The 13,464-nt window shown below is 48.2% G+C and overlaps 1 protein-coding gene across 2 annotated transcripts; it reads right to left on the reverse strand.

Moving 5' to 3' along the window:
- Window positions 1-692: 692 nt before the first annotated feature.
- Window positions 693-12,241, reverse strand: LOC121058923 (regucalcin-like). 2 transcript variants are annotated; one of them, XM_040535091.1, is made up of 7 exons: window positions 11,518-12,241; window positions 6,661-6,829; window positions 6,141-6,323; window positions 4,236-4,451; window positions 2,836-2,967; window positions 2,483-2,637; window positions 693-1,323 (listed from the first exon to the last, which is right to left on the reverse strand). In XM_040535091.1, exons 2-7 carry the CDS (start codon window positions 6,824-6,826, stop codon window positions 1,273-1,275), a joined length of 903 nt encoding a protein of 300 aa, XP_040391025.1. In that variant the 5' UTR covers window positions 6,827-6,829; window positions 11,518-12,241; the 3' UTR covers window positions 693-1,272. The 2 variants fall into 2 exon arrangements, with proteins under 2 accessions (XP_040391025.1, XP_040391014.1); XM_040535080.1 differs by lacking the exon at window positions 11,518-12,241 and adding an exon at window positions 10,972-11,488.
- Between the last annotated feature and the right edge of the window lie 1,223 nt (window positions 12,242-13,464).

Below are 13,464 nucleotides of genomic sequence, written 5' to 3' on the forward strand. Positions count from 1 at the left end.
TAGTGCCTTTAACAGTCTCATTCAGCTCATAACACTTTCAAATGCTGCAATTTTCTTCACTTTTAAGTGTAATCCTATTTTCCATGTAAGAAGCAAGGTTAGGGTAAAAGTCTTCTGCATGAATCCTGAGAAGCCAGTCTCTGCTTTGGTGCAACCATTAGTGTGGGAGAAAACCCTGCACATCTTTGGCAGAGGGAGTAATGTCAATAAGCCACATTTACCCTCCTAGAGAAGAAAGAGGAGGTGAGGGTAATGAAGCCAGGAACCTGAGCAGATATGCACAGCACTGAAGGCAAGGACAAGGGTTTCATACCTGACGCTGAGCAATACGGACCACAAAGAGACACAAGAAAGCTGACAAAAAGTGAGATTACTCTAAGTGGGGATAGAAACTCAGGGTGAAGAGAAGAAAGAGAAAATCTGAAGGGAAAAGGAAGAAAAAGCAGGTTAAGACTTGAAACAGGAGAGGAAGAAATAAGCTGTGCGTTCAATAAGAAGATATGGAAAGCAAAGGGAAGTCCATGGCTGTGCGTGAATGTGACCTCTGCCAGGACAATTCTATGGAGCATCAGTTTTTAGTGTCATAGGCCATCCTGGTAGCTCACAACCTGTTTGCATCCTGACCATGTGTGGTCACCATGTTTTCTGCATTCATAACTGAATGCAGAGCAAAAAAGTCCATAGACACCTTTTAAATATGGCTGCATAGTTTATTTTCAGTGCATAAATGGTGTCCTAAAGACAAGACAGAAAAATTTGTGACAAAGCAAATGGAAGCAGGCCAGCAAGGATCTAAAATTGGAGCCTGAATACTACAAATAAGTCTGATCACTAAGAAAATACCATGGGGGAAATTCCACAGCAGAGGAGCAGTCCAGTTCCAGGCATCACACTCAAAATATGTATTAAAATCTGCCATATCATTGCTGCTCCATCACTGTATCATGAAGAGACAAACCGGGAGTCAGATCTGCTTCAGGATCAACACGGACACAAAAATCCAGAGCTGGCCATCAGAAAGCTCAAAAACACCCTAAGCTTGAGCTTGAAGCGTTTTACGTGAAGTCACAAAAGATTTCAAAATGTAACACGTTAACTTTACCTCTCCAACCTGTCGTATAGCAATATCTTCAATTCCAATCACCTTCTCAAACATGGGTTTAGAAATCCTCACACAGACAAATTCTGTAGTTCATCGGACTTTTCCTTGTCAGAATTACTACAAGATGCAAGCACTTCTCAGTTGTTATTTTTGTTATTTAGTGTTAACGTTCAAGCAGCAAAGAAATTCTGGGGGATCCCTTTAACGCCCAGGCCTGTTATCTGTTAAACAAAGAGAGAAAAAAAAAAGTGAGAGGGAGGGAAGAAAGGAGAGAGGAAAATAGGAAGGAGGGAAGGAAGGAGGGAAGGAAGGAGATGAATCTCTGAGCACAATGGAAACATTCAAATGTACAAAAATATATCATAGTAACCTGTCCCTACATCAAGGGTCCCCTGCTTCAAGAAGAACCCAAAAAGAGTCATTACATGGAGTCCTTTAGAAACATTTACCATTAAGATCTTCAAGATTATCAAGCACCACTCATTACTTTTGCTAATTCACACAGTATTTGTGACTGTTACATGTGGTGCGTAGCTCTGTGTTATCCAAACAAGCCATAGTAACTTCTAAATTACTTTGCCCATACAAGACAAATGTGAGTTTTAGAAAATACCAATTCCCTTTTATAGCTGAAGAACTGAGGAACAGAGATTAAAAAATGTCAAGGTTCATAATGATCTTTTGGTATTAGTTTTCCTGTGGCCTCCTAAAACTGGCCACTTGAAAGATCTATCAGTTCTCAGTCATGGGAAATCTGTTCTGGATGCCCTTTCAATTAGGAGTTCCCAGATCCCAGATTAGATCCCCATCCCTCCTGGAACATGTCTTCATCCTATTGCCAAACTGATAACACAGTTTAATTTTTTTCCATTTCCCCTCACTAACAGCCCAACCCTTTCATGCTATGGTCAACTTTCAATGACAGTAACTGCTGTTTCAGAGGAGCATTTTATTCTCCCAATTCCCTTTTTGCTAATGGACTGCAAAATGATGAGAGAAAAAATCTTTGGCTTGAAGAGCCCTAGACAAAAATATGAGTTATTAATTATTTAAAAGGTAGCACCCACTTTTAACAGACTAAAAAAGTCCCAGAAATTTTGGGATGGGGATGCAATGTTTTGCCCTGGTGAATGTAAGCATTTAACTTTTAAACTAGCAATCTGTGATGTAAATCTTTAGATATCCTGGCACAACTGAAAACTGAGATTTAAGGGAGAGAAATTTCTGAAACTGATAAAATTATAGTAAGAAACAGGAGTGACACCCAGTTCCTTACAGTGTATTACAGAATATGCTATACAGCCATGCAAGTATAGGAGCTGTGAGGCCTCACAGGTCTGATTTACAAAAAAAAAAAAAAATAATATCATATCCCATCACCTTGAAAATCTCTCCCGCGTGGGGCTCCTTCACGAGGGTGGCCTCGTCCAGCCCATCATAGGCAGACGTCACGTACAGCTCTGCGTAGTCTTTCCCACCAAAGCAGCAGGAGGTGATCCTCGGCGTCGGCAGCCTCACAGTTTGGATTCTTTTTCCTGCAGGGAAAAAAATAAAAAATAAAAAAGAGACTGTTTCCCAATTCCCTTTTTGTAGGGAGGATGCAAAGGTGAAATTGCTGTTAGTGAAGGTGTCATGGCTGTGGCATGCACTCGGAAGGCCTTCCCCATCCAGACACAGCCCCAGCCACTCAGGCTATGTCCCCACAAACAAGGTGCCACCAGGGCAGGCCTCACCCGTCTCCGGGTCGACACGGATCACTCTCCCGGCGTCGATGCAGGCCACCCAGAGCTTCCCCTCGGCATCAATGCACATCCCGTCGGGCATCCCCTCCTCCTCCTCCAAGCGGTACACGAGCCTGGGGCAGGCTGCAAGCAGAGGCACGGAGCGGGGTGACCTGGGCTGCCACCAGCTCTCTAGCAGGTCCCCGTCCGGCCGCTTCCCCGCTCTTGCCAGTGGACAAGCTCGTGTTCTGTGAGAAAAATGTGCTGTAAAATTCATATTGTGTCGGCATTTCTGAGCGCTCCTGCCCTGTACCAACGGGCGAGGACCAGAGGCCCTGTCCCCGTGACAAACCTCCCAGGTGCAGCCGCTTCTCCTGGGCTGTGTTGCTCATGGCAGCCTGAGCATCTTGTTGTGGGCAATGCAATCCACAGATAATGGCATCTCTCATGGGTAAAGATCAAGAAATGGACTTATTTTCATGGCCAGCAAAGCCCTCTGTTTTGACTAGACCCGGGAACCATGTTTGGTGGGCTGGGCTGTGGTGCAGGCCCTGCAGTCACCACGCCACCCAAAAATACAGACACCAGCACTGGGCCAAGCCCGGGGAGTGCGTCCTCATCAAGATTTTGTGTTCGAGAAGGGAAGTTGCATTATATCTTCTTTAGAAATCTTATCTCCTAAAATCTTAGCGGAGAAAACAGAAATCTGAGTAATTGCAGTTATTTTGTATGGTTTTCACCCATCAATTCACCAAGTTCACACAGATTACAGTATAAGGAAAGGCAGTTCAGCCACTTAAATTCCTATGGAGTATAAGAGGTTGAGACGGCACAAAAATACTCCAGTTTTAAAATGAGGCTACATCAGTTGCGCTCTCACTTGAATTTCCTTTTTGCAGATATTATGACAAAAAATCTTTGTCCAGAAAATGACTTGAAGAGAAATTTGCCAAACATCTGCAGGCAACCTTAACTTCAGAATGGAGAAGCTTCAGTCACAATGATAACTTGATTTTTTAGATACATTTCTGTGATATGCACTTGTTCATTCAGTATTTGCAATTATGAAGCGAATACAGTTGAGGCATTCCAGTAGGTGGCACTCGAGAATAAACAGCAACACAGAAACTAATTCTCGGTATAAACGGCTTCGTCCCTGCAACTCCTTGGACAGGTCTAAATATGAGCCATCTATCCAGGTGAAAATGTCAAAGCTGAAGGACTGTCAAAAGATTGCTCACCAAATACACCTGCACTATAACTAAATTTGAGAAAAATCACGGTCAGCCTGCTGAGAAGCTGTAACCAGATACAAGATCTGTCAGATAAATCACAACATACTACACACCCAGGTCTTGCTGCAGAAAGAGCAATAATGCTACTTGTCACCAAACTTAGAAAAGTGCATGTACCGATCTTTCCAGTGTGCACATCATAGCTGAAGGCATGCACAGCGTATGCCAGGCTGTCGATGTGAAAGAAGGTCCTGTGGTCCAGGGACCAATCCAGACCATTGGAGATGTCCACCTGGTCTAACTGTTTTATTACCGAAAGATCAGGGAAAAGAGTATAGAGAGCCCCTTGTCGTCTCGCTCGGACCCCCGGCGCTGTCTCTTCAGCCATTGTACCTGAAATGAAAACGGGAGTATTGATTAAGAAGCAGCAGCTTGCTCCCACAGGATTGACTTCCTCATGCTCTGTCAGAAACCTTTAACTTTCAATAAGAAGTCCTAGCACCAGATATTGTTGCTATGCTCCTCTTTAAGCTTACATGATATGACCTACTACTCATTTGATAGTAAATGCCTCTGTGCAACAGTTTATATTTCCCAGGCTGACTAAAATAGGAAAAAAAAAAAACTCCATCCCAAGGTGTTGCCCAGTGCCAAAGCAGCTGAGCTATGGAGCCACTGCAAGGACAGACATTTTGCAGAAATGGGTCTGGAGAGGTCCTACACACCCGAGGATGGCAAAGGCCCCACAGGAAGCAGCAGAACGATAGAAGAGGAGAAAAATGCCCTCTTCATGGCAGTGAGAATGGGACCAACACGGTGCTGTCAGACTGGTGAGATGGAGAAAAGGAACAGGCCAGGAGCAGATGCCCCTGGGGAAGTGATCCTGGCCAACAGCAGGACGAGTTTCTGCATCTCCGTGTGGTTTCAGTCGTAGGCACCAAAGACAAAGAAAGCCACAAGACGCCAAGAGCTGAGGTTTTGCTCACAATGAGAGGAAGCAAGGATGTAGGCAAGTATCATATGCTCTTGTTGTTGTTGTTTATAGGCTACTTTTATTATTTAAATGGGCTGTGACCTTAAAATACAGGTGCTGTAAATTACAAGTAAAGAACAACAGAGGTGAGATAAATTTTTAAATTAATTTATGCCTCAGTGTTGCATTCATTATTTAATTTCTGATTCACTCTTACAGAAGTGAATCTTATAGATTCACCCTTCTCCAAGGAGGGAGCTCTGGAATATATTAAGACCCCTGGAGGAGACATTGAAATTTTCTTTCAGTTGGGGCAATCTGTTTCTGTTGGTCTCCCACTTTATAAGATTTCTTGAGTTTGTTTTACAACATTTGGCCAAAACCACTGTTGAAATCATTGATCTACTGCACACTGGTGTACAAACAGGTGTACTTTAACTTCTCTCCTGTTCTCATTCTACTGACACATGAGCCCTAAAGCACAACCAGAAGCCCAATGAATTTGCTGATTTTGGCAAATTTGAAATAAGATGTGACTGGCTGGCAGGGCCATTTTCACTCACATCAGTTGCTCTGTTCCCAGTGTGTATGGGAGGAAAACCTCAGGGGTCCGGGTCTGCACTGCAGCCAGTGGCAAAAGCCCCACTCGCTCTGCCAGCACCATGTCCAATGGGCTGAGCAGGGTTTGCGTTTGAAGGCTGCGAGCCTCAGAGCCTGCTTTGGTCTAGGAGCCACATCCTCCTCTGCTCCTCCAGAAACCTTCCCACCCACATAAGCCCTTTGATGGCTTTCCACTGCCTGCACAGGCAGACTTTTGGGAAATACCATCTGCTAAGTAGAAGCAGAGCCTTCCTGCCTGATGGCCCTTCTGGGCAGCCTCTGCCCTCATCTAGATCAAAGTATCCAGCGTCGCCTGTCCTCCTCTCCTGGGTGACTGGAGGCTGAAGCAGCAGCTGAGCACACTACTCACAAGATGGCTCACAATGGCGGCAGTGGTTTTTGTGGGGAATTCAACAAAGGAATCGAGAACATGGAAGAAAGTGCACTGTGTACAACACACCCTCATTAGTTCCTCTTTGCTCCGGGGGAAATTTCTGCCAGCGACTTACCAGCAAAAAACCTCCCCTTTGGATCCACTTTCCCGTCATTGAACCTGTTGTTGGGTTTATCCTGCTCGAGCTCGAGGATGGTGGTGACCGCCTGGGTGTCCCAGTCCAGAAAGGCAAACCTGGTCCCCAGGGCGATGGCGTAGCCCCCGCACTGCCGCAGTGCCACCGAGCTGACGCGGGCATCTGCAGGCGAGAGGGACGGGAGACGATGAGCACCTCCAGGTCTGTCAGTGGGCCCTACCAAGCCCCACCTCACTGAGGGCATCTGGGCTTGACCAGGGCATCCCTGGCCGAGGAAAGGCTGAGCTGATGTGAACAGAGCAAGGCCAACATTTCTGTGGACTGTCGCCTCTGCAATGTCCTCCTCCCCTGAGGAGCACAGCTCACCATCTCTGTGTTCTCCATCTCTCTCCCCCCTCTGGGCAGACACAGCCCTTAGGACCATACCTTTCCCTCTGCAGACACGGAGAAGACTCACGAGATGGAGCAGCAAATAGCCCTGAAGGCAGCGGCCCCTTACCCACAGACACGCTCTGCACCTCGCCGGTGACCGCGCTCCAGCGGCAGACTTTCTGGGAGTTAATATCGACGTAGACGAGCGCGTCCTCCCGTTCCTCCCAGACCGGGCACTCTCCCATCCTGTTCTTCTCCTTCACAACAGGTTCAATTCTGATGGAGGAGGCCATGGCCTGAGGGGAAGAGTCAGTAACAGACTGAATGAAAAGTTCTCGCTCTGGGGATTTTTCATAATGACAAAGCTTAAAAGAGGAATTTATGAATGGCAAGCCCCCAGATCCCACAAAACGGAGTGATTTAGGAGGCCCCTGTGACATCTCTGTGGCCTCTCTTCTTACCCTACCCTAGCACCTCCTGGGCTGCGGCTGAGCTCAGGGAGCCAAGGCTCCTCCTGAGCAAACCTCTCTCAGGCGGGAAGTGCCGGAGAAAGCCCAGAAGACAGGCACTGTCACACCTCACATGTATTCCCCACGTGAGCTTTCTACACTGACTCAGGGCACTTTCCCCCCTCAGCATCAGGGTTTTTAAGATGCTGCCGTGCTCCCAGGCTTGCGGGCTGCCTGGGGATGCCAAGCCATGACTGGGGACCCGTGACGCCCCCAGACTGCGGGAGGGGACCTGGGAAGGAGCTGAGCATGGGTGGGGGGAAGCCTCATCGCAGAAGAGCAAAGTTCTGCCTCATTAACGCAGACGTACTAATTATGCTCTGCATAATGCCATCTGCAGGCTGTCAGCGCTGTGGAGCTCCCATACCAGGTCCCTGCTCCCACAGGGGGCTGATCCCCTCCCCAAGATCCTTTCCAAAAATCCATCTTGTTTGCATCCCTCTGCCCCACATCGCCCCATATTGCTTCCTCGGGGCTCGGCCGCTGCCTGGCGCTGGCCCCACCTGCGATTTGAGCAATGACTTCCACAATTCAGCTGTTACAAAACAAAAGGGGCCTCTGTGGCTCCCTCATTCAGCGCTGATGGAGATGCACCCGCCCACCAGAGATGGGAGAGAGATTCCCTGGGAGCCAGCCAGTTCCTGACACCGTGTTCTTCCTATAGCTTACTGTTTCAGTGCGGGCGTTGTTTCCCAGCAGGTGAGCCAAGGATAAGATTTGCAGATAATTAATTAGCACTAATATGCTTCAAAGTAAGCAGGAAGAGCCAGCAATCACCAGGAGTGAAAATGCTCACCGGGGACTGCTCTGCTCTCTGCACAACAAGGCAAGGCTCAGACAACACAGCTTTGATGTTTCCCCCCAGATCTATTCACCTGCTCCCAAAAACGGTGTCTGAAGAACACACTGAGGCCGCAAAGCCAACACGCAGGCTAGGAAGTGATTTTGCACCCATGCATTATGGTATGGGGTGGTAGTTTCTCAACCTCATCATTTTTTTTTGCCCAAGTGCCACGTCTACATACCATTTATACGCAATATATGCTGAGTGTCTCTGGGTCTCCGCTTTGACACAAGCCACAACGGCCAGGCGCCAGCATAGAAAGACTCAGGTAACATTAGCTCTGAAGTATAAATGAGGCCGTCACGAGGTGCCAGCAAAAATGAACCCTCTAAAACCTGTTAAGCCATGCTGGAGCTGGAGGAGTGAGTTTCTGCGGGGCTGAAGTTTGGTGCCATGTGGCTGCAATATTTTTGACCTGACACTCAGAGACTTTTAACACTGACCTCACCGTGTCGTTGAGCCATGGCTTGGAGAGCCTGGAGACGCTCACCTCCATGGGATCCACCTCCTGCTGCAGCAAAGCAGGGACCAGCAGATAAGGGACCACAAGGCACTGACTCACAGACCGTCCCAAGGCGCACGCACCCACCTCACCACCAGCTGTTTCATATGGCACCAAGTCCCACCACCAGTGATGAACCTACCCCAAAAAGTGCTGTTCAAAACACCCCGGGCTCATCACCTCGAGGCGTCCTTTTGCCCCGCACCTTTTTGTGCAGCACCTCTCAGCCTGTTGGCCACAGCACCGATGCATCAGAGATGAGTGTGCAGGCAGGAAAAACATAGCAATTCCAAGCAGAAACCACCAAATCCTGCCATGTTCTCCCCAGAAGAAATACAAGAGGCTAAAAATGTCACGGTCACCCTGGCTGCATCCACTTTTCACAATTTTATTGGCATTTCAGACTCCTGGAATCACGCCTAAAGCCCTTACATGGCTGATGGGTGTCACTGCCACGTTCTCCAAGTTAAACTAAAAAAAAAGTTAAAGTTGTCAGAATTTGGAGGCTGAGAAGAATATTTCCTGCTAGGAATGAAAAACTAATGTGAAAATATCCACTCCGAAAGAAAATAAAATACAAATTAAAAATATATATATCTTTCTGGTAATTATTTGAAAATAGCCATTCCCATCTTCAGTACACATTGCTTTAAAAACTGATCTTGACACAACCTGAAAATTGTGATACCCCTAAGACAGATGTAAAACACAAACGAATGACTGGCATTAAATGTTTCTTTGCTGTTTCTCTCTCTCCCTCTTGTGCCAGCACACATCATTTCATTATTAATTTCAAGCTGAAGCTTTCAGCAAGAAGAGAGGCAGCTAGAGCTTTCAATGCATTTATAGGGAATGGTAGCCCATGCAAACCAAGGAATTTTAAGCACAACTTCCCCTCGGTCCAGCAGCTGAATATTTCTCTCAAGCCATAGGGCACCAATGCGAAACCCCTCAGCTAACCAAAACAACACACCTGCCGAGGAAAGTATTGCGAGACCTGGGTTGGTGTCTCTTTTCCAGCGCCGGTCCAATGAAACCGGTGCTGTTTTGGGAGCCGTCTAAAAACGCGCAATCGCTGATGTTATCTGCGGCGAGCAGGATCTGCTCGCTTCCCATTCAGTCAGCAGTCAGCTGAGCGATGAGGCACGGACCAAGCCCCTCCTGAACGGCCCGGCTAGCGGTGCCAGCAGCGAAGCATGTGATAGGGAAAAGCCCTGGCTCAGCGCTTTTCTCCTGTCGTGAGAGCAGCTGAGGAAAACAGGCGTCACACCACGCGGGTGCCCCAGGGTTAGCCCGGTCTCCCCAAATTTAGGGGCAAATGAATGTCACGGATGATAAAAAAGGGCAGGTTGATAAAAGACACAGGGGAGGGTTTTGTAGCGCAAGTCGCTTTGAACAGTGAGGGAAAATTATTCCCGTGATGAAGCTGTGCTATCGCCATCGAGCCTTGGCTCCTGCTCCCAGCCGTGCCGCCGGCTGCCCTGCGAGGTGCCCAGCCCGGGCGGCCGCAGCTCCGGGGGGCTTGGGGTGGTGGCAGGGCCCGTCCCAAACCAGCAACGCATTTCTCTGCCCATGTGAGAATCGAGCAAATGCTTTAATTTGGTGCTCACGTGGCTCACGGCATGAAAGCTTCTCCCAGATAAGCAAATAACCGCGTTTGACCTAGGATTATCCCGACGTAGTCATCATCTAGTCAAATGCAGAGATTAAAAAACCTACGGCCCTAAGCCAAACTCCAGCATTTCTCGGCAAAAAGCTGGCAATCCTTCCCACCCAAATCCTTGCCAAATGCCTGCGTTTCAGGCAGAGCGGCCGTGCCCGAGGTAAGCACCAGCCGTGGGCTGCCCTTGCGCTGCCACCCAGGCTGCCGGCACGGCCCCTCTCTCTCTGCCCACCCTCACAGCATTTTTCCCAGTGCTCTACACTTTTTCTTCCCACCTAAATTGTAACTTTGAAGGAAAAAAATAGAAGCCATCTTTTTTTTTTTTTTTTTTCCTACAAAATACATCCTAAAGCATTTTTTTCTAAAGGAATTTTAATGGAGAAAACCGTGTTTCCCAGTCAACTCTTTTCTTCAGGTGACTTGAGTTACTTCCTCACCACATGCCATGGTGGAGTAAAATCAAGTCACGCAATGGGAGGAAACACCTGGCCACAATAAAAAATACATTGCGTGCCACCCTGCTGGCGAGCAGCTCGGAGGCAACCCCATCGGTCGTGCCAGGCAGAGTGCAGATCCCACCCCGTTCTGCACCATCTCTTTGGGTTTTTCTGATTCCTGTCCCCACCAACTCCTGGTCTACTGGTATGGCACCTCCCACCCCACCTGCCATTTAGACATCCCCCGTGCCTGCCTTCCTGCAGGCTGCTCTTAAAGGCTTTGTGGACCTTGGGGACAAGCAGTGCAAACCTGCAGCAACGGGTGCACACTTACTTACTCTTACCCAGCCAGTCATTATTTTAATAATTTCCTCAACTCAAAGAGCCTACACCACCATGCACTTCACCCGTTTTTAACTTGGCTGGTTTGCAAAGCAGAAATTGAGAGCAAAGCTGGCCAACGGCGGCCACGCGCCCCTGTACCTCTGTCTGAGAGCTCCCCAGCCCTCGGTGGTGCTTCCTTCTGGGCTGGCTCGCTCCTCTCCCGCTGCCTCGCGCTCCTCTGGTGCCGCTGTTCCTGCTGCTTCTTATAGTCCCTAAGTTTCTCCCAGCAGCGCAGCTGGGGGAGTGTATCAGCGCATTAGCGCGCCATACATATTAATGCAGTATTTAAATACTGCTGTTTGTCTTCTGTTACCTACAGGCATGTACTCAGACAACAGCGCTGAATTTGTTACCGCCACCGTGCAAGTATTTACTAAATCTGTCACCCCTCTCCTTTTCCACAGCTCCCCAGATTACCCTTCTGTAGCTTCTTCTCTTGAGCGTCCAGCCCAACTTTTCTGTCTCTGGAAACCTTACTTTGCATATAATTTGACCGTCTCCAGCCCTTAAAGCCATCCTTCAGCCAGACAGTCATCTTCTGCAGCTATCATTCCCACCCTCCTGGCAACAACAACAGACAAGGTTAGAGCTAATGAAGACACGGTTATTAAAATACTCCAGACGGGCACAGGTGTAGCCACTCACCCCGGCAATAGCCCACTCAATGGCGTTGCCCAAAACTCAAGTGAAGGCTTATCTTCTTGTGGTTTCGCCCTTTTGTAGGAAGGACCTGGTCCCTCCCTGATCTTCAGTCAGGAAGCAGGAGCTCCCTGGGCGGTCGATGCCGCCTGCTTTTATGTAGGTAGAGCTCTTTTGCCTGCAAAGGATTATTTGGGTTGGTTGGGCATAAATATGCTTCACCTATGACTATAGATTTTGGTCACGAGGATGAAAAAAAACCCTCAGGGCACAGCAGCTGCTTCTCCTGATACAGCTTCTCCTGTCATTGTGCTCTTGCTCAACCCCAGTTTAAATCAGCACAAGTCCTTGCTCAGAGAGGTACGTGCCGCTAATAAGGCAGGGATTAAACAAAAGCCGGGAAGCCTCCCCATCGAGGGAACCGGCAGGCGGCAGGGAAAGGCCAGGGAGCGGCAGCTGCTGAGCCCGTTTGGGGATTGGGTGCTCCGTCATGAGACTCGAGTCAGACACCCGAGAGATACAAACTGAAGTGCAGGAACCTCTGCAACATGGTAGTAAGGGTACAGGGAGCTTACTTGTGCTTGTGCCTATTTATTTTCCGCTGCATCTCCGGCCATCCATTAGCCTTCAACCACAACTGCCCTACGGCACAGTTCCCGAGCTGCCGCTATCGCTAGGTTCATGGCTTCGGAGATCACAGCCCTAAATTAGCCACACGCTCCGTCTCCCTCACCTCATACACCCTCGCTCTACTCTGTTTTGAGTTTACCTTGCCACATGTAAAGCGAGTGGAGGCACGGTGGACACTTGAACAAGCCCCAGCTTCCTTCATCACCTTGCTCCTCACCTGCCCTGAAGTGAGCTGCTTAAACCTCCTGCTCTTCCAGCAGCTGAGACTTACCCCACACACACTTTAGTGAGGGAAAAGGGTGACTTGCACGCCCCTTGGTCGAAAGCAGCACTGAGGATCTGGTGTGATCCAGCAGCCAGACAGCTGCCGAGTCACCCACTGCACGCTCAGGGGGCTTGGAGACACAAGCAGATCCAGCACAGAGAAGCCAACTCCAACAGACTTGGAGAGACACAGTGGAAAACCACGGTGTGCCCATTCTTGGAGCTAGATGCAGAGAAAACGCACAGCCGCAGGCTCTCTTGTTCACAGTCGGTGGATTAAGCTCACACGGCAGAATCAGAACCGACTGCTATTTCACCTGCAGGTGACAGTACACAAGCACGGGGACATATAGCATGTCGAGAGCAAAATCTGCAGCTTACAACCCGAGATTCAATCAGTCATTTCAGCACAGGCAAGCCTGAAGTTACCAGCAAAAAAGAAATCCAGCAAGGCTGCCATTTATAAAAGATACTGTGAGGAAATTACAATAAAACTTCCCTTTCCTGCACATTGCTGGAAGCAGTTGCCACTTGGGCACATGGGCTCCAGCCTTGCCAGCTGCTCTGGGAGTGTTTGTTCCAGTGGGAGGGAGGTATGTGCAGGCAAGGTTTTATTTAAAACGCAAATGGCCAAGAACACCTGATACTTTTTATCACCACAGGTCTCCCCAAAACAGGACGAGATCTTCCAAGGATGGGCAAAGTTATGGTTCAACTGCAAAGGTTTGGTTTTATCTGAAACAAAAGAAGCAACGTAATGACGTGGTGGGGAGAGACGATGGGCTCCAGCAGATCAGTTAAGCACAACCACAGCTGAGGGCTGTAAAACTGCAACATAAAAAGGAAGCTGCAGATGCCCAGCAATCAGTATTGACGTTTCTGCTGCTGGAAACATTATGGGAAAAATGGATATTTTATGAGAAACTCAAAAAAATATGTAAAAGAGTCACTACAAGTAGTTTAATCAATAAATCAATATACTATAATTGCAAATGAAACAGGAGAATAAACAATAAAAAGAAAAGATACTGAAACAAATTATGTCATTAGAGAAGAAAC

Source organism: Cygnus olor, chromosome 1 (genome assembly GCF_009769625.2).
Source record: "Cygnus olor isolate bCygOlo1 chromosome 1, bCygOlo1.pri.v2, whole genome shotgun sequence".
NCBI classification, from domain to species: domain Eukaryota; kingdom Metazoa; phylum Chordata; class Aves; order Anseriformes; family Anatidae; genus Cygnus; species Cygnus olor.